The sequence below is a fragment of the Sitodiplosis mosellana genome, unplaced genomic scaffold (genome assembly GCF_009176505.1).
Source record: "Sitodiplosis mosellana isolate CC-2019 unplaced genomic scaffold, AAFC_SMos_1.0 Smas_scaffold_19, whole genome shotgun sequence".
Lineage (NCBI taxonomy): Eukaryota > Metazoa > Arthropoda > Insecta > Diptera > Cecidomyiidae > Sitodiplosis > Sitodiplosis mosellana.
In genome coordinates, this window is record NW_022595261.1 from 20,231 (window position 1) to 42,439 (window position 22,209).

A 22,209-nucleotide genomic window follows, 5' to 3' on the forward strand; every position below is an offset into this window, starting at 1 on the left:
TTCGAGCGAGTTTTCACATCACTTTGTTCTTTTGCGATGTTATTAATCCATCCTTTTATTTAAAAAAAAAGAAGTACAACTCGCGTTGCGTGCCCGTGTGTTTATTTGACTTGGAGCAATTCAATCGATTCCAGGTTGTGTATTTTCAAGAATCTCAACATGATCTCTTTTTTTGACTTTATAAATGCGCTTCGAAGATACGAACAAATCCCGAAAATGCTCAATTTTTGATTGTATCGGGCCATATAAGACCATACACGAACACCATAAAAATAAATTGTTTCGATAATCGATCTCCAAATGATAATAACTACCTTTTTGGCGTCTTTCAGCCCAAATTGTGGCTCCATAATTTTTGCTCAGAATCAAAAATACATTTCGTGCTCTTTATTCCGTGTTGGTTCCCGTTTCCAATGCCCAAAATGTTACGTAAATCGTTTGTAGAAAGAAAACACAATTTTTTCCCCTAATTTTCGGTTTTAATGCTTGTTTTTTTTTTCACTTCGTTCGTTTCATCATACCATTTCCAAGAATTTTTAATTTTTGCATTTTCAAAACCAGATAAAAATGATTTGTTTTCACTTTCCAGCCATATTGGTCGCACACAAGAAAAAAACATATATTCACACCGACACACATGCACAAATTCGAACCAACATTGAAAACAAGATCAAATTTTTCAATTTGTTTCGTAAACAGAACATGTGCAATGTTCATTTTATTGCAGTGAAATATAACATTTTCAAATGAGAATCGATAACCGAATCTCTAGCAAAATCCTTACGGTTCAAATTGGAAAAGCAAATAAAATTCGAACATCCATAGCTTGACTATTTTAAATAACGTGCACTGTGTTGGTTTGAAAATTGCGAAAAATAAAACGAGAAAGCAGAAAATGTTTAAAATGACCAGACGGGATTGAGGATCGAAGATTATGTATATTTATAGAATTTGAAACGTAAAACAAGTGTGCTAGTGAGTGCGTAGTGTGTGTATGTTTTTCTCCCGAACGGTTTTTCAAATAAATCTCAAACGAAACGCACGTCATCACTTTGAAAATAAAAGAAAAAACGAAGGACGAAGCGTTGAAAAAAGCTACAGAGTCTCAGTACGCAAATATTATAGTGATGAAAGAGGCCAGGAAAGGCGGCAAATGTGCGCATTTCAGGAAAGAAAACAGCAGCTTTAAATAGATTCATTTTGTTCATTCTTACTGCATGTACGATTGTTTTAATTCGCTGTGTGATGTTCGTTTACAAATCATGCTAGCGATTCGAAATCTCATCTCACATTGGGAAACACATCGCTGTGTTTATGTGACGATAAAAATAATATTAATCTGGTTTCTGTCCACTTTTCTTTCTTTCTCCACATATACAAATGCCAACATTGATCGACGAAAATGGGCTCTTTGCAAAAATCGAACCACATGCTGACGGATTCACAAAGTTGATGAAATTAACCGATTTTCCGTTTAATTGCGTTTTCTTCCTATCATTGACCAAAGATCTAATAACTTACATATGGTTCAGACAATGAACATCATCATCATCATCACATGTACCATTTCAAAATTTTGTGATCATGTTCATGCACATCATTATAAAATAAATGAAGTGAACTTCTTTTGATTTCTCACCCAATTGTTTTTATTATCGTTTTCACATTTTTGACTACACTTTTCATTCCCACACAAATTAGATCGTTCAACATTATATTATGTGTCACATTAAAAATCTATTCTAATTGCGAATCAGTTTCTGAAAGTCATCCGCGTATTCACTTCAAATCAAAAGACACACGCCCTGTACCGGTGTATTGATTTAGATGTAACCGCACGCATATTCTGTTTACATGTCGAATAACATTTATAGAGGAAAAAACAAGACACCTATATAAGCACCTTTGTCTTTTTTGTATACTACGCGGTTTACAAATGGCGTCTTTCATTTATTACTTCTGGGTTTGAGTTTTTATTTCTCTCTGCCTCTCGCTCTCACTATCCCTCTCTCCAGATTGGTTCTTATTGCAACATGTTGCAAGTGGAAAAAAACGACTAAAAAAATGACAGCAATATGAAAGTATTCACCACATTGTGGATTGAAATCAATTGACGTCATTTTAGGAAAAAAACCGCACATTCAGCGATTTCCTTATAATTTCCAACTGAATGGGTCGGATGTTTGAATGATCTTTTTCCATAGCATCATTTTTTTTGGCCTGAACTAAAAAAGAAGATCGAAATTTACAAGACTTCAGAATGTGCATTGAAAAAAATTCACTTACAAAGTGTCTATCGTGGTCGGTGGTCAGAATGTTCGGGTTTTAGCTTATCCCACCTTATAATTCTTACACCTAGAATGTTATTAGATCGGTTTACAAAACCGCAGCGATGATTGCTATATATTGCGAAGAAAATATCTTGATCGTCAAGTGCAAAACACTCGGTAGAAAAATACATATTACAACAGGCTATAATACGTATTCACAAGTTCCAAGAATTGTATTCTGTTTATAGGAAATCCCAGCAAAAAAAATATGTTACTTTTTTCACTCTGATTGACCAACATGAAACGCATTTGTTTATTCTAGCGCAGTGCGCGTACAAACACATAATTCTATGTATGGTCTGACTTGTTGATTTGGCTTTCGTTCTACTCAACGGGTTTCATTCTATTGCACACGGGGCCTGTGTGCATTGAAACGATTTGCGAGTCTTGAATAATATGTTCAACGTCGATTCTCTCCATCTGATGATTGACAAAAAAAAAGAAGAAGAAGATCGCATCAACGTTTCGAATAACATATAGGATAAAATAGTAAGAAAGCACTAGCCATGTTCATCGTGTAATATTAGTCTTAACCAAGGTTCCATCAAAGTACAAGCATAAACGGCAATTGCGTTTTTCTTTTGATTTTATTCCATGTGATTTTTTCCTGTTTTTCTTTTATTTTGTACATTTTGCTTATTAGAAATTCCAAGTATGCACTGAATATTATTCAGCGAAAACGAAAATGATTCTTTGCGATGCCTTTGATGCTTGATTGTTACACAAGTTTTGTGAATCAAAGCGAATCAAAGCATTTTAATTATTCAAATTGCTCCAACCGAAGAATCCAATTATGATCGTACTGATTTTGAACACAAACCTTATTCAAAATTTTCTCATTTCGATGTTTTACACCCATAAAAGTGCGGTTCTATTGGATATTGCCGTTGTTATTGGCACCATCATCATTATATATCAAATTCCATTGTCGTTTGTTACGGTGACCATGCATTCGCTGAGCAATAAATGCACCGTTGTTCCATTCACAATGAATCTCTTGCTTGGTTCAGAAGCGAATGTAATTTGTATGGAAGCCAAAATCCAAAGAGGAATAGTGACAGACACTTGCGCATACAATCACGCATCAAATTACTCTATCGACATCCGATAGAGCCATTGAAATGGTGACTAGAACCATATTATATTGTATTTTTCTTCGATACTTTTATATTGTATCTTTGCATAGCGTAAAAAGGAATTATATTATTTGTGGTTTGAAATGCATTTGCTTAAAAATGGGGGAACGGTATACTCTCGTTACACAATGAACAAAAAATTCTTGTAAAGAAATCCTCTTGCTTATTCGAATTCAGTCAACTGACTTAAGATGGTGTCGCTAGACCCCTCATGATCCGTAGTTCTAAAACACTTGAATTTTACTTTAAAATCATCTTTAATGTGATCCGTTTGAAATAAATCCTTATAAATCATTTCAATCATGTTTATCCACAAAAAATTATATTTTCATATCAAAACTGCCACTGATAGTTTGGCGCACAAAACACTGAAATTAAAACTGATCGAACCACAAAATTAAATGGATGGATGCAGAAAAAATGCTCAAGATTATATGCTAAACCCTTGAAATATATTCAATGTACCCGAAAAAACTCAACCTTTGAGAACTTGTAAATATCATTTAGGCATGCCATTGCAGACACCCCCCGCCAGTTATTATGTTCTTTTTTTTGGTTTCTTGTTCACACGGTGCTGCAGCATCAGCAAAATATCGTACGTTAATTTTGTTAGTTCCAAAACGAAAAGTCAAATTGCATTGATTTAACTCAATGAGGGCGCTCGCGTTGGAGTTTCATTTGTTGCCGCACTGCGGTTTTTTGGGCCGATTCTCGGGAATCCCACGCATTATTATTCAGTTTCGGTTGAATAAATCGCATTTTTCATATTTGGCACTGACACAACTGCCTATTTGTATAGAAAGTCGACTTCACTGAGCTGGTCATACTTAACTTGGACGTCAGTTTGATAAGCAGGTAAAACGAGGAATGCCAAGTTTAATCTAAAAAATAACTTTTTTACTTTCAATAAGGCACCTTCCCTGCATTTGTGCATAAATTTCGAAAACTTATACTCTTGCACATTACATTCTTCATGAGGATAAAAGAAAGCGGAGGCGCCGCACGTGCATGCATTATTGCATTGTAATGGTATGTTCAGGTGGATCAAAATACATATCTTCATATGTATATGCATATATGCTTTTGTTAGGGTAATGACACCTTGCTTGCATAATAAATCAAGCACTTTTGATCACACTCGCCAGCTATCGGCGCAAACGTGCTCTTGGGAGAAACTTAAAATGAGCATTTTTCTCTCTGTGAGAAAATGCTCTAATATTCACTTGACCAGTCATTGGCATTACTTATATGAAAGTGTTTGCACACGAATATTTCAAGACTACTTTGTTCGTTCAATAATGGATTCAGTATGCCATAAAAAACGATTTGTTCTCGTTAAAAGTTATTTTTTCATCGATACAACTTTCTCAATTCACATTTTTAAACAAAAAAAAGTGCTCAAATTCCGGTAAAAACGCTTGTACGTCTTTCAGGAGATTTCAACAATTAAGCACAAAACATTAAGAGAAAAGGCAGATGACGTTGAATGCATAGCGATTGCACCATTCGCTTCTATTTTTTTTGGCTAGACTAATTACATAGTTTGTATATTTAATGGCAAATAAGCAGAAAAACACATCAAACATCGATTTATTTTTACTTTTCGTTACGTTTGCTTTGTAGTATGGGCGTATTTGTTTAAATTTAATAATGAGTATTTGCTTATACATTTTCTCATTCTTCTAAACTTTAACGCACATCGAAAGAAAACTCTTCACACCAATGGTACAATTCTATCATTTGTTCCCACGCTAAATTATTTAATTGTCATTTTTAGAAAATGGCATGAATTGCACATTTCATTAAAACCTTTTAAATATAGTTTCACAACAATGTATGTGACAATCGACCATTCTTTGTATGTACTATACGATCGAATGAATGTTTTCTCTTTGTTGTTCGCTACGCTCTGGCACACGTTAAATAAAATACACGTTATTTTTTTGTCTTCAAAACAGAGTCCAACGACAGTGAACATTAACGCTACTTCGGCTGTCTTTCACTTTACTTTGATTTAATTATATTTTGTGTCGATAAACCGTAAAAAGAAAATATTCACATTGAAAATTCAGAGTAAATTTTGGCACGGGAAAAAGTATCGGAATGAACTATCGAGTTAATAATAATAAAATAATGCGATTACACAGAAAGAAATTGATTGAAATCACAATGGGTATGCCTTTTGGTCACTTCAATCCAAATGAATATTCATTAATTACACGCATTACAGACGACGTGGTCACGATGTCATGAATGATGATAAAATCATTTGATATATATGAATACGCAAGTTTTAAGTATGTCTTTGCGAACTTATTTCTTTATATATGCATTTCTGTACAAAACAACAACAACGGCGACAAAATTTGGAGACTCAACTTAATTCTTCTCAGCTCACTTCTTTTGGATTCGTTTTAACACAATGTTTCTCAAAAATAAATGAAGCGAGATGTTTTTGTTGTTGTTGTTGTTATTTTTTTTTTCTTGCAACACGAACAGTGTACATTTTTCATTTTTGCTACCGCTATCGGCAGTTTTCGGATCCAAACGAAGCGGATGGGCATGGCTATTAAAAATTATTTTGCATAATTTATTACTTTGATGGAGGAAGTGAAGGAACTGAACATTGCTGTTGGCATTTTATATTGGAATAAATCGAATTATGTTCGAATTTTTCTGTGTGGTGTGCGAATGATAAAAAAAACAGTGTTTATCTGTGTGCCTCGTATGGCATGTTTGCTTAGTTATAATCAATAAATTTACCGTGTGTTCTTCGCGGTAGACTTTCTCTCTAAATTCAACCATTTAATGGATTTCGCGGTCTATTTTGCATTTTAAACTGTGTGAACAGCATAAAAACACGCAATTTTGCATAACATTTGCCATCAGCCGTCTGTTTCCCGGAATGTTTTAATATTTTTTTTTTTTTGACTCATTTGGAATAGACTAGACAAACATCATCACATAACTATATTCCAAACTTGTCTCAACTTGAAATATAGCAAAGATATAGGGAAACAAGTAATGAGGTTCCCCTAGTGGAAGTAATTATTACACGACGAATTCACTGAATGTTTGACAAATTTCTCCGAAGTCTCCTGCCGTCGATGATGACGTTGTCTGTTTAATCTTTCTCCAAGTGTGTCTGTATTTCATCATTAACATATTCCATTCAAGCATTACCCACTTTTGATTCCATTTATACCAATTTGTCATTGTGAAAACAATTTCAGTTTTATTTTTCATTTCCGATATTGGTATCGCTTTCTTTCTCTTCATATATAAGAAAAAAGAATTCAATCCCCAGATTTGTACCTTTCAAATTGCAGACGGATTTTATTTCCATATGTTTCGTTACTTCTTCGAGTAAAAACCGATCACTCTCTAATTGACGTGAGATCTTCTTGTGTGTACTTCGCGTTTTCTATAAAGTGGAAGTTCTAATTGCATAAAATGTGTCAAGTTATCGAGTCAACATAAAGTGTGCAATTTCAATTTGCTGCCAACATATAATCAGCCAGTATGGTTAGTGATTTAGTGTATTCATTGTGGATATGGGTTTTCAGCTGACATTTTTCGGACGTGTTTACAATTTCTATTCCATGCAGTGTTTTTGCTGTCGGTTTTTTTTTCTTTCATTTTTGTGACATGAACTAAAAATCGGTGCACACTTTCTACAAACTGAGAAAATTGAATGGCTTATCGTATAAAGCATACACTCGATGACAATGTTGTGTGATGCAGATGATGAAGAATGTTGAATTGAAATGTTTTTCAATTATAATTGAATTGTCAAATTTGGACATTTTCAACCATTCAGCCAAACTTATCTTTGCCATTTTTCGTAGTCGTAAGCTATTTAAGACTCGTAACTATCTGTTTCATTTGAAATCACATTAAAATATAACTATTGTAGCGTCAAGCGCAAACATTGGTAACAAAAGTTTGTATGACGAAAAATATTGGTAGTTAAAAACGGATTGAAGAACGTGATGAATCTGTCATAAGAAAACAACGATTCATGCGAAAAAAAAGTGAGAATCAACCGACGAAAAATAGAAAATATTGCTCAAGCTACTTAAAATTTGAATATATAGAAAAGAAAGAAAGTAACAAAAAATTGTACCTGTCTTGGTGTTTGTCATTTTTATTAAGGTGAACTGAGTAGATTGACTGTAGTGAGTTACTTTGTACAAGCTACAAACTGACTCTTTTTATTACGGTTTTGATCATTTTTTCTCTTTCGTATTTTTTAAAACACTTTTTTGTTTGCCTTTCATTGCAGGTTTATTCTTCTTTGAAATTCTCATACAAAATGAATCGTGGAACAAAAGGTCTAGAAATGTGGTGCCGTCGTCAAATTGAAGGCTACCCTGGTGTTGAAATTCATAATATGACTTCATCTTGGAAGAATGGCATGGCTTTTTGTGCATTGGTTCATCACTTTCGACCAGATTTAATGTAAGTACTTTCGTTAGTGAATGTGTCTTTTCTTATTGCCTGAAACAGCCGCCTGTTGTCTAACGGTAAGAAAAAACGCGAATAGTGAGATCAAATTAAGGTTTAAGGTTATTAATGACTTAGTCCCAGATTAAAATCGGAATATATTAAATCTGAAGTTTTATGAAGCGCACCTCTCCAACTGAGTTTTCGAAAAATACAAGCAGCACTTAATCTGGCTGACAATCAATTTCACAGAACCATAGCAAGAAATCGGAATGGACCTGACCGCGCACAAGCATCATTCTGTTCACAATTCACATTATTTGATTTTAATTTGACAAAGTTGTGTGTGCGTCTGCACGTGTGTGTGAGTGAGTGGAATTAGTGCCAAGAAAACCATATAATGGAAATTTAATGATCAAAATCTATCTTCCAAACACGGAAATCATGAAAATATGGGTGATGAATTTTCAGCACGTAATACACACTCTCTTGACATATAAACTCAAAAAATGAATGTGGTAAATGTAATATTGAAATGATTTTCGAATTACCACTTCAAAACTTACTCTCTATTAATGTACTACATACTTCATTCCACGAAAGTAATTTTTGTTTCTGTCTCTTTTCATTCTTCGCCATCGAATAGCCTCAAGTTATAAAAAATGAGAGCTTGGAATAGTTTCAAACAGAGTCGATCGAATGCGTGTGCTATAATCAGAAAGAACCCAATTCGTGTTTACATGTTACTTTTTAATTGGTCCATCTTAGACATGTTTATAACTCTCCTATTATTAATATGCATGTAATCAGAGCAACTCGTAGAAAGTTGGTTGTCATTTTGCATATTCCCTTCGCTGTGTGCTATTCGACCCACTGATGTTGCTGGCCGATTGGCATTGTCGTAGGTTCACGATACACTAGTGCACTCGACCATAAATATGTGACATCTACACACGTTTTCCCCATGCTACACGATAAAATATGTGCAACTTTATATGGCTTTTGTACGCATTTTCTTTCAATATCATGGCCACCATTGTCTTAATTCTACTAATCACAGAAGTTTCAAAACATGTTTTTGAATAATGGAAACCTTTTACAACAAAATGAACAACACAAATTTACATCTTTTGTTTATTTCACGTGATAAATCATTCGTTTTTTTTTGTTGTTTTTATATATTTATTTTGAGGAAAACTCGATTTTTTTTGACAGAAACTCGTTAAACCGATGAAATATTTTTTTTCTTGGGTTTATAATCTTCTCTGCTAACTGTAAAAGTTGTGGCGTGTGTATTATGCATAATTGAACATTGAATCATATCCATAGAAAAAAATTTAATTTTAGATTCTGGTCTTAAATTTATTTTTTGTTTTTTTTTTACTTGACTTTCAGTGATTTCGACAAATTGAACAAAGCCGATGTTTACTACAACAACGAGGTAGGATTTTGAAAATTATGAAAAATTATGGATAAACTTCTGTTTAAAATAAAAAAGGCCGCAAAGTCACATAGTAATTGCGGTGTTTCTAGCATACAAAGGCCAAAAGGACAAAATTTAGAAGCTGTATCATGTGTCGCAATAAGCCAAGAATCGTTCATGGAATTTTTTTTTGTCCATGGATGCTTTTTGATGAGATGGTCATAAAATGATTTATAACAGTTATAGCGTGTTCCCATACAGCAATTAAAAAAAAAGATTTTTGATATTTTTTCTGCCATAATAAGTCATATAAATAATCTTTTTTCTTTTTAATATTCGTATGTCTTTCAACAATTCAACTATACTAGTTGGCATTCACACTGGCTGAGAAACATCTAGGAATTCCTGCTTTGCTTGATGCAGCCGATATGGCGATGTATGATGTTCCTGACAGACTTTCGATACTAACATATTTGTCACAGTATTATCAGCGTTTTGCATCACAGGGTGAGTTCACAAATGGTTTACCAAATATGATGGAGAAATTGTTTCGAAAAATAAATGCTTGTAATTTAACGTTTCAAATTAGAAAAAAATAATTATGACTACATCATTTGGACTGAACGACCCAAAATAAAAACCACATCGGCTTATGGTCATGGCACATTTTCATTGTGTGTATCAGTTTTATTACTCTACACGTTTGATCTCTCGCCGTGAAGTACGTGAGAGCTTGTGTGTAATATTGGTGTTTTATGTGGTGTGAAAAAGACGTAGTGTCTCACTAACTTTTTCTTGAATTTAATGAAATGCTTGTCGCGGTACGTGTGACTTAATATCTGCATTTATACAAATGAAAATCTACAATGGTGCCATAGTTTCAGAGCAACATTTACGTAATTTGCATGCGTCCAAAAGTCAAAGACCTGACTTTTCAATTACATGAAATTATGATGTCAGAAACTAACAGTATCAAATAAAGTTTGCTGCTGTTTGCCCATTTATAATTTATACAAGACTTTCCATTCTTGTGTTCTGGATTCGTCGAATGCAATAATAGATGAATGATGAGAGAGAGAGAGAGAGAGAGAGAGAGAGAGAATGGAAAGTCTTGTAGAAAATATAAATGAGCTACTTGAAATTGCTTGGTGCCGATTGTGCCAAAGACTTGAATCAATTGCCATAATTTGTTATCCAATTAACTGCCCGTCGTTTATTGCATCTAATTTTTATTGTTAACACAATCCCGTACAAAGTCTGAATTTTTCCCAATAATGTGCACCAAAATGATAGCACACATAAACACACTCATGCTGCATAATGCATATGCAGCTCATTTTGATCTTCGAATGGCATCAAGATGAAACATTCAAGCTGCGCAAACTGCTGCGCTTTTTTTTCGTTGCTCTTTCTCCAATATAAATGGACTTGCCATGTTTCGTTTGTTGTACATGCATGCGCGGCAAGTGACAATAATAACAATAATCGAGCAAAGGCATTTGAATGCGCAAGTGTGGAAAAAATACAAGCAAGTGAAATGCAATGAGCAAATAGAGAGAGATATATATATATATATATATACTCAAATGACCATGGTCGTCAGCACCAATATAAGAAATAAATTTTAATTAAAATAACTCGAACTATTAAATTCGCTATCTAAAATCAGACACGAGTGATGTTGTTTATTCAGTTACGCCGTTGATAATGTTTTTTGTATATAGGTATGTTTCTCTCTCTCTTTTTTTGTTTGGTGCGTCTCTCTCAGTTCAGTGGCTAATGTGTAATTGTGTCGTGATAATTATTTATATACAACGCCAAGGAAAGAAGAGATGAAACAAGACCGCAGAGCTTCGCTTCGCTCCGCTCTGCGTTCTTGAGTTTTTAGTTACTTAATCTATTTTGTTGTTTCACAACAAACTATTTTTTGGCGCACTACATGAAATGTATTTCATCAAAGTAACTTTGAAGTAATATATTTATTTGCAAAATGAATTAGAAGATCTTGGTTTAATTTTTTTTTTTGAAATATACTGCCTTCGGTTTAAATTAAATAAATAATATGAGCATAGAATCTAAAATCACTTTAATTCTGTTCAAGACTCAGAAAATACTATACGAAAAATTAATGTAATTTTAGATATTATGCACTTATTTGTCGTTACTGCCACTGTTTTAAACAACACTGTCTAGCTCATATGCTATAGCAATGTTTGACGTTTAGAACTACTGTGGAAACTTTGTTGGGAGCGCCACCAACCACAAATCTCTGTAACTATACGTACGTGTGAAAGTAAAGTCTTTGTGTGTACGTTCGTGTGAATGCAAAGAGTCTATGTGTGCGTTGTACACAGAGGTGTTGATTCGTTCGAACATCGCATCCAATGTCGCATCATGTTAGGTGGCGCTATTGATATACTTTGCTTCAATCGTCAACAAAATACATCAAGTATTTCTCCGTTTTGGTTTTAAATTGAATAAAAAATATGAGTATAAAATTCAAATTCATCATAATTTGTTTCAACACTAGTATCACTAGTTTCACAAAAAGTATCTAGGAAAAAAAAGCAGATTAGTAGCTCTACATTTCATGTAGTGCTAAAAAGAGAAAAGACCAAGCAAAACTGCGTGTGCTCGCTGTTTGTTGCAGCGACACAATCGCAAGATAGCCAAATAGCGATTTCTCTTGAAGATTTCTTCTGAATGTAGTACTACATTAACGAAAACATTGCACATAAATCAATTCAGTGCCTATGATAATATCACAATAAATGTTATATGACTCATTGGATGATTCTGATTTACGAAAAATGTATATGTATATACGGGTACGAGTAAATCATAAGTAAGCGTCATCATACATGAATTCAAAGCCAAGTGTTAAAAGCAGCGCTCACTCGGTTGCGCTTGCCCACAGAAAATAGAATGGAATTGAAAATAAGAAATCTATGATGGTAATAACTACAATAATCGTTATCATGTAAAACATCAAACACCTTGAAATAGCTCTATCGTGATGCACAACCGATGCAACGGTGATGATTTCTCTACTCCTTGCGATTACCAACGCGCTGCTTTGCATTGATGACCACATTTATGTTGATGGTTTTCTTTCTATCTCACCATTTCCGTTCATTTCTAAGCAACTTATAAGTGCAATTACAAAATTGCGTCCCACACTGTGATCTTCGTCCAATGAATGAATACAATGCTTCATCACCAATAAATTGAGAGACATTGTTCCTTTCTTTCTTAATGCACATCCAAAAAAAACTTAAAATTTGTCTGCCAACTCAAGCTGTCTTCAATTTTCACAACGGCTCAATTAAGAGAAACTGCTGCATACATGGAATGAAACGTTGAAATTGGTACAATGGGTTAACAAACTTTTGATTTTCATCAGCTACACCGTCACATCGTCAGTCCGTTTTGTTTGCCATAGCGGAAATGACACAAACCATATCCAAATCACGATGTTGAGGATTTTGACTTGAAAGTTTCACATTTCGAATCGCACGTGCTATTTGTTGTGTCTTTCTGCATAATTGAAGCCATTTCCTATTCGTAACGTCTAATGATTTATTTTAAGATGTTCACAAAATGCTTTTACATTTCGAGAGAAAAAAAATTGGTTTTAAATAACCAATGAAAATTAATTACCATTGATGGAGCGATTACTGAAACCTTGCTAACCACCTAATAAAAATGTAAATTTCTCACTGAAGAGAAAGGTAATGATTGATATTGAAAAATATTAAATGAGAATGTGAATGAATTTAAAAACGAAATACGCGATATTTATTGAGTGCCCGACTAAAGTGATAAGATTGTAAGCCATAAGATCTCGAATGTTGCGGATTTCCGAAGCGATTATTTTTGTGGCTGGCGATAGACTCAACTGCCAAGTGGGTCAGCTGACCAAAAAACAATTTTGACAGCTCGGAATGAGTCGTTTTTGATATCAATCCACATAGAAATGAATATATGCATATAGTCGTAAAACAACCGTTTAAACAATTTAAGCTGCTCTTTCAACCACCAAAATAGATTTCTTCACCTATAGGCGCGAAAGTGTACTTCGTTGAAAAAGCAAACGTTATAACTTATGCATATAATAGTTGCCGCCGCAAAAACGTGATACTTGTGGTAATAATCGATTTCTTACCTATGTCTACTTTCAATGGGCCATCATTTTCGTTACCAACATTTGAAAAATGAAACAATAGCTAGGCGACTTGAAAAGGTTGTAGAATTAATTTGTTTCGTCTTTTTGCTAGGTTTTTTTTTTCGTCTGTTGTTGTTGTGAAAATGACCATGCGCTCCCATGAGTATTCTCATCCAACAAGCTCAAAGAACACACAACAGTTTCACATGTTTTCACTACCCCATGCTATTGCGAACATGCTGCGCAAAATTTATTGATAACTCTTGACTGACCCGCTTATTTATACCAAATGAAAAGAGATTGTTCGTGTTTATTTTTCACATACATTTGAAAGCATTTTGTTTCTTCGGCTTTTACTCCCATAAATTATGGTGGTACAGAGCTCAAACAAACACTAAATAAACACAAATTTTCTCCCATTAAACTCTTGACACATTTCTGAACAGATACAACGGTCAGAACGTTTAATTTGAATTATCATCTGCAAAAAAATAAACGAAGCACTAAAATTGAAATTATCGAATTTGAAAACGGAAAAAAATTAAATAAAATTCAATAAATCGCTTATAGAATCAATGGACGGTATAAATGCCCCGAAGAAAGTAAAATGTATTATTTCACTTTTTGCTTTTTTTCCACAAAATAATCTACAAGCTGGGTCTAGTGTTGTGTTTACATTCATTTCAAGTTTTGACCTGCATCGCACTTACACGTCTGAATCTTTTCTCTCTTTCTCTCTATCGTTTCGATTGCCTCTCGCTGCAGTCATAATCAGAGTGAAAAAAGTATGGCTCTGTTACTTTTATGGGTTCGTTGTATGCGATGGTTTTATTTTTATTTCGTTATTTTTAATTGCAATCGGTAGTCGTTGATTTACAGCGCGAGCTGGTCATTGCACTTGCATTGCGCTGCGCTGATACATATGTATGTAGAAGCATATGTGCTCACTACTCACTATGTGTTCAAACAGTCACTATAAAAATTTAGCAAAGTAATAGGTTTCGTTTTCTGTTTCAATGCAGACTCTGTGAATGTAAACTGGCGATTCATTTCCAATGCCTTTTTGTTATGCGGTCACTCAAATAATGAAATTGAAATGAAGTTTTTTTTTATGAATTAACATTCAGACGGAGATAAACACGAGACAAATCGTAATAGTATGTATATCATATCACGTGTGGAAAGAGAAAAAAAGAGATCTGGTGAACTAGCGACGAACAATAACAATAACAACAACACATAAATGGTGCGACGATATGTTAGTCAGATTTGAATTTGTTATTTGATTTAAATTGCAATTGAATTTAATCTTTGGTTTTTCTCTTGATCAGCCGAGAAACATAAATAAATACGGTCGCTTGTCATAAGCATTCAAAATGTTTGATGCAGTTTGATAAATAGGCAAACAGAAATAAATATAAAATGGATATTATTTGGTATCCGACTTTGAACTTGCTTTACCATATGTAATATTTATATATATAATTGGGAATTAGTGAAAGTTTTGCTTCAGCTGCATGCAAATTCCACTTAAGCCACACAATTTGGATTGTAATACATCGAAATTGAATTGCGCAGAAATGAAGTTGTCCCATAATTCAGTTTCAAACGAGTACTCGGCAAATTAAAACCCCGCTTCAACATTCATCAATATATCTGATGGATCTTGTTACTAGATTTACGACCATCGACGTTTCGATTCGACACAAAATAAACATTCATGTCGTTTTGTGTCTATATTTTTATCTTTGCTTTTCTCTATCTCTTATGAGACGGCCATTGAGACGGGCTGTAGCCAGTCAATGACAGATAGCTGAGGATATATGCTGAGCATAGAATCTCAGTAAGCTGAGATTGGGACATTTTGACTTTATGACGTGTAGTCCATATAAATGCATGATGAAATGCACGAAATTGTATGGGTGTCATCATAAATTTGTATGGACTACACGTCAAAAAGTCAAAATGTCCCAATCTCAGCTTACTGAGTTTCTATGCTCAGTTTCTATCTGTCATTGACTGGCTGTAGCTTGTTTGAAGGTGAAATGCCAAAGATGTTTGAAATGCGTTCGGAAGGAAGTTAAAAGCGAATAAAAAAATGATAAAATACATCTCTGTGGTTCGATTTCAACAGTCATCATTCATTTTCTGCTGTGTAGACGTTGAGATTGAACTGCTAAAAAAACATCGAACCAAACATGAAAGCCCATGATATTTCCTGCATCAATAAATATCGATTAGCAAACATGTAGCGAAAAATATGGCAGACATTAAGAAAGGGAAATCGAAGACGTGATACACGTGATACACGCGGATGAGAAACGTTGTATCACAGATGAAACAACGCGCCATATACAACACACAGCCTTAATATGCCTCATATATGTATATTCTTCTGATGGGTCAGCGAAAATCGAGTCTTTCCCATATGTAGAAAATGTTTTCTTTTTCGAACATTTTCCAAATCGAAACCACAGTTTTGCTTCGGTTAAATTTTTTTTTTAGAAAAGAAACACTATCAAAAATCATGCATTTACAGCAGAGAAAATCAATTTCTCATACAAATGTTTTTCTGTTCAGTCCCTCGGGATCTGAAAACTATGCCAATGAGACACACGTGAAACATGAACGAAATCGAAAATGTGCAAAGGTAAATTTTACTTTCGGTCCGAATGAAAAAAAAACTCTCTCTTTCATTTTCAGCTCGTTCTTGTTTTTTTTTTTTTTGCTAAATTTGTGAAACACTACTTTAGTGCTCCCACACGCAAATTATACATACAAACAGTCGAGCGCAATATGCATGGACTCCCGCTGACATTTCTCTCTTGTTGCAATAAGCGAACAATGACCGCAAAACTGCAGCGAAAGGCTACAAGCACAAAATTGTATAAATCACAAACTACGAAGATTGCACTGCATAGGAAACGTACAATTCATGATAGTATTCCGTGTTGTTCGACGTTCGAATGCCCTGATAAAAATGAAAGACTGAAACATCATCTGCACCGCTGACTCTATTTTGTTGTTTTCTCCTCTGAACATACCATTTCCCCGGCATGCAAACACTCACCGTCGGTGTAATATGTTTGGACTTTAGTTTCTCCCTTTCATTCCAATCAAAAATTTTACAACCTTCAAATCGTTCTACTACATCGACAAACCAATGACTTTTTAGAGATTTTCATACATTTCTTGAGCGAACCCATTTTCAACTTCTGTCTGTATCATAGAAATGTACTGAATGTGTGGAATCTCTTTCAAATGCCCTTTGCTTTCCAAAGTGGTTTTCACATAACTGATATTGTCTATTATTCAATATTAATCGCATGACAGCTTAACTATGTACTGACAATTTGAACATCAATTTCATGTTATATTGAAATATGAAGCGATTGCAACAGTCCATGTCCGTGACAACATTCTCTAGCCAAAGAATTGATACTATAGTTTACTAGCGATAGCAGGCCATGCGATTATCACATTCGGTTTGTAATCATTTTGTCAGTGCAGAAATGACGTTGTTTGCGAATTCCGTACAGTACGCCAGACAGTAGGTAGGTGTGACTACGAAATTGGTTGACGTTTCAATCCTATGGACGTCGCCATATTGAAAATTTAAGTGCGATATTATGCACGCACTCAATAGTTCCACTTATTTTAATGAGAAATTGAAATCTATATAGGTGGCGCTGCCACATCGTCATTGAAATCAATTCAAATATCGTCAATTATAATAACATTGTTTATATACTAGTTTATAAAGGCTTTGAGTGCAGTACGGTGAATTCTGTTTCGTAACTCAATTTTCATGTAGGATGCATCTCTCGTGTATTTTGTATACGAGAAAATGAATGTTTGTTGCATTTACTTTTTCTTACATTCGTTTCATGTGTCGGGCGAAATGTATTAACTCTAAAAACGAAATAAAACCAACAAGATGCTTTGTTACCACCATAGTTACCAAAACATCTTGCCAAATGTGAATTGTTCTCTCATATTTTATCGAATGTTGCGCTTCATAATGTTCATTCGCACTTCAAATATAACCGAGGGAATAATTTAATGAAAATACATTCTTTCCAATACTTTTCGCCATTTAATTTTTCTGTTTACCGTTTTCTCTCATCCTTTGAAATCGACATATTTTCCATGCGTTCCCATTTAAACTAAAAGACTCGCTCATGAACAATTGAAGTGTCACCATCGAAAAATGGCTTGAGGGTTGCAAAAGTGAACAACTCCCAAATTAACGTCAATAATGTGGTTTAATTTTATATTTCATCATTTTATGTTAGCAAACGTTCAATCGGTCGCTTGTCCGTTGTTAAAATTCTTGCTTTGTCAGCAAAATCCAAAATGATTCATGCATTTAATGTTTGATGTGCCATTTGACAATTCATTCAAATGTATATTACTTTGAAATTGTTTCAGGTGTTAAATTGCAAGGAAACATTATTTATCCGTTCTTGCAGGAAAAACGGTTTGCCATTGCAACGGGGTTTTAATCTGAATCAATCGGCATTTTTACGCTTCAAATATCCAGTTCAATTAAAAGTAAGAAAAAATCGATAATATGTCGAAATGGTTGTATAGTAAAAGATTTATACATTGGCAAAACAAATGACCATTCAAGATTTTTTTGAAAGCCAATGTTCGACTCTACGTTTATATGTGAAATACCGTTGAATAGAAAAATTACAACCGATTTTTCGATAAATCTTCAAGGCAATTCAAATTTTTATGAATACAACAAATAATTAAATCACATTTAACGACCACTAAAACATCGAAATTACTGCAAGAGATAAACGGACGAAAAGACAGCGGATCACTTAAACGATGCAGTCAAATCGAAATGCACGGCAATGCACATGGCTCTCGCGTACACATTGATCACATGAATGATCTGAAGTGCATTCAATTGCATGTTGCCTTCAATATGGTGCAATAACCCGCCAAACAAGACAACCAAACCATAAATGCAGGTGTTTTTCACGTTGCGACTGTAGTGTGCATGATTGCATATATAGCCGCATGCAATAGACAGGTTCGTTCGTAAAATAGGCAAAAATCTAGAAAATGAAGAGAGAAAAAGAGAAAGAGAAAAAAAACAGCAACCAATAGTGGGGGAAAAAATTCAAACGCGTTCGATGATCATTTACATTAAATTGGTTGGACGAGTTAAAACTAAAAGCCACTGCTCTAAAAAAACAAATGCTTCATTTTTCTAGATTTGTCTTTCGCCTTTTGTTGTTGCTTCTCAAAAGTCGTTTTACAGTCTACTGCATGTTTCATGTCTTTTAGTTATGACTGCGAGCATATCGAATATTGTAAGTCGACTCGATGAATATGGCCAATAGATATCTAAAAAATGATTAACATTGTACGAATCGACATTCACCACAATCGTGGACTGTGTTCCGGTTTTGGAAATCAGCAGTTCTGCACTGCACACTGCCAGTCGCTGCATATTGTAGAAAAAATACGGTTGAGTATTTTCTGGATCTTCAAGTGTTTTTTCCGCTTCTTTCGTTCGTTTTTTTTTTTTCGTTTGAAATCTTCATTATCAGCACTTGTTTACAAAGTGACTGGTTGTGGGGGAAGGTGAGAGTAAGAAAAAAGTGAAATTGTAGAAAATGTTTTAACAATGATATACTTTGCAGTTAGTACCATATCACGCTCACGAAAATGCTGTCGACCTACATTCCAAATTATATGGTATTTCACTTCTTGGCGATCATATTTTTTTTTCTTCACTTACCTTGTATTCGATTTGAAAAGCAAATCGGCTACCGATTCAATTAAAAACTGAATTTTATCCAATGAACCAAAACAAAGCTGTATTAGTTAAAATTAGTCAAATTTCACTCTAGAATAAATAAATTTGGAATTTTATCGATCTTTAATATGAAATACAAGTTACAAGTACAAAGTCAAAAGTAGATTTGATAAGACCACATCAAACGAAATCGAATCGATTCATTTTATCTTTGCCGCCATTGCACATGTGCTTTGAAAACATTATTATTATATTGTTGTTCTCTTCGATTCAATTCATTCCATTTTATAGTTTGAATTATCGATATTTGTTTGTTTTTTTTTTTAGCTTATTCAAATGCATCGATCGGAATTGGGTTAAAAAATGGTGGCTTAATAGTGAATATGTTTCAAAATTATGTAACATTGCAATTATTTAATCTATTGATGTCTTTCTTCTTGTTTGCTTTTGTAGTCATCATATGCCGAAACTGTCAGCGTATCATTCGTTGTATCAACGATTTTGTGCTGGCTGTTCCCCATTGAATTGTTTCTTTCTTTCCTCAATTCATTGTAATTGCATTTGTGACTTTAATATTTCCTGAAGTTTTTGATCGCCTAGTACTTGCAGTCGAAATAAGAAAACGGATAGTAAAAGAGACGGTTGGCGAATAGAAAAGACCTCGAGTGCATATGCTACACAGAGAACATGCACGGGCAATAATGTGCTGTTGGTTGGTTTGTTTGTGTGGAATTGCTGCCACAGTGGCTAGCGCATTTTGTATGTTGTGTGGATTGTGCCTATTCGCGCGAGACTGTCGCGACACGCGTGTTCCATGCTCAGTATAACTTTTTCCACCGTGCTTTGTTTTAATAGGCCATAAAAAATAAACTGAAAAACAGTATAAAAACTTCGATTTTCAATAAAATATCATTTAAAGTTCCCTTCATATTTTTTTCTTTTGCTGTTTTTCGCCGTTTAACATTATTCACGTTGGCTGGAATGCATTAAGCATGAAGCATTTTACTCTCTCAATGAAATTTTAGTGCCTCTAATTTTATCGTGGAATGGCAGAAAATATGGCAATTTAACTTTTCCTTTGAACCTCATTACACATACAAAAAAGAGCAGAAATCATACAAATAATTGCCAGCTATGTTCATGGAGGCATGCAAATGAACTGTGAATTCAAGACTTAAAAATGTGAAGAGTGTCAAAAAGTATAAAGATCGTTGACCACAAAAAAAAAAAAAAACATTTCGGTCAAAATTCGGCCTTATACGGTCGGTGAAAAAACATTGTATAGGGGTTCCATAAATCCCCGTTCCAATTATGTACTAACATTTGTGATTTGATTTAGAGCGATCTTAATCAATCCAAATCCATTTATTCTGCTGGAATTGTCTGAAATATTTTACATTTGAAATTTCGTCTAATCAGCAGGAAATCAAGCGTCGAAACAATTCAGCTTTCGTTTCACTCAACATGTGCGGCTCGTTAAATGGAATCGATGATCATCAAAGTTGTTAAGCTATCTGGGTCATCGTATTCAAAATCGTTTTATTGGAAACAGAGAAGAGCACATACACTAAAATATGCACGACAGACCAATTCCACTCAAAGTTATTCATGAATCAGATTTCAATTGAAAGAGAATAGAGTCGACTACTCGCTATTATCGAATCACGATCACATCAAAACTCTTGGTGTATAATTTCAACCATTCATTTTTCTTAATGCAACTTCTACGTCCGAGCAATAGAGCAACATAATAATGTCGGTATTATTAGAATTTGAAGATGTTTTTTTTCTCTTCAAATCTTTGCCGGCGCTTTTTTTGCTTCGAAATATCGTTAGTCGATGATGGTTAATTGAAACTGATTTTGATTGAACCTCATCGGTTTCAATGGTTAATACAACAACAAATTTACATCTCCATTGAAACCAAATCATACCGTATAGAAACGAGTGTTGATGTTTTTGCTTCTTTTCCAAACACATTCCATAATTATTGCTGATTGATTGGGCAGTCGTTGTGATTGTTATTAGAGCGCTTTGAGTTCGAAACTAATTTATTCAAAAATAGTAAAGATATGAACGAACAAAGTACCACTTGAATGAAATATAGAACGGCATAGAATGAAAGAACACAACTAAAATAATCTTCGTCATTTATCGAGGCACTATTGGCTATGAAAAATGATGCGAATTTAATGCGGGGAATTAGTTTTATTCATGAAAGAAGAGGAAAAAAGCTACAAACAATCAACAAAAATTATCGTGTTTGCTTATGATAGTGCTCTGATTTCAATTTAATGAACAAACTCAAGGTTTGACATATCAAAATAGGAACTAATCGAATGTACAAGAGAATTAATTGAACCATTGAAAACTGATTGTTTCGAGCGACTGAATGATTGAAACGTTAAACAATACTGTTGAACTAACGACAAAGCGGAAAATACGACTTATTTTCATTTCAATATTGTATTGCACTTTTCGATATGGTTTTTAATAGAACTTGAACTATTCCTATCTACAGTGAAAAAGCATCTATTTCAAGAAGAAAACACAGTTCATGGATGAATATTATGGCCGATCATTTTTAATTGAAACAAGTCTTTTAAAATACGGTGACAACAACGTTTGCGACTGAACGATCCTATTTCCAATTCATTTGAAATATTTATGTAAATGCATTCGGCTCATTCGAATCAATTTGCACTATTATTATCCGTCTATTTTTGCCATAATTGTTAGAAACAATATTTTACTGTTGTATCCAGTCGTTTTAAGGCTTTGGTGTGGCGCACGACTGCGAGAATCGATTGGTGTTAATAACTTATAACATATTCATTGTTTCTGATGACAAGCAGCGCACAAAATGCACACAGTCGCACCAACATACTAATGTCGCTCGCTTTTCTACATCGGCACATGGATGAATTGCG

At 34.1% G+C, this 22,209-nt stretch overlaps 1 protein-coding gene across 3 annotated transcripts in view; it reads left to right on the forward strand.

The window, feature by feature from the left end:
- The window catches only part of LOC129568447 (interaptin), a 53,891-nt gene that overhangs the window by 13,622 nt on the left and 18,060 nt on the right, over positions 1-22,209 (forward strand). For all 3 annotated transcript variants that reach the window (XM_055446300.1, XM_055446301.1, XM_055446302.1), the window contains 3 exons: positions 7,752-7,927; positions 9,308-9,353; positions 9,704-9,842. In XM_055446300.1, the coding sequence (XP_055302275.1) occupies positions 7,782-7,927; positions 9,308-9,353; positions 9,704-9,842 (331 nt within the window). In that variant the 5' untranslated portion in view covers positions 7,752-7,781. The remainder of the gene's footprint in view (positions 1-7,751; positions 7,928-9,307; positions 9,354-9,703; positions 9,843-22,209) is intronic.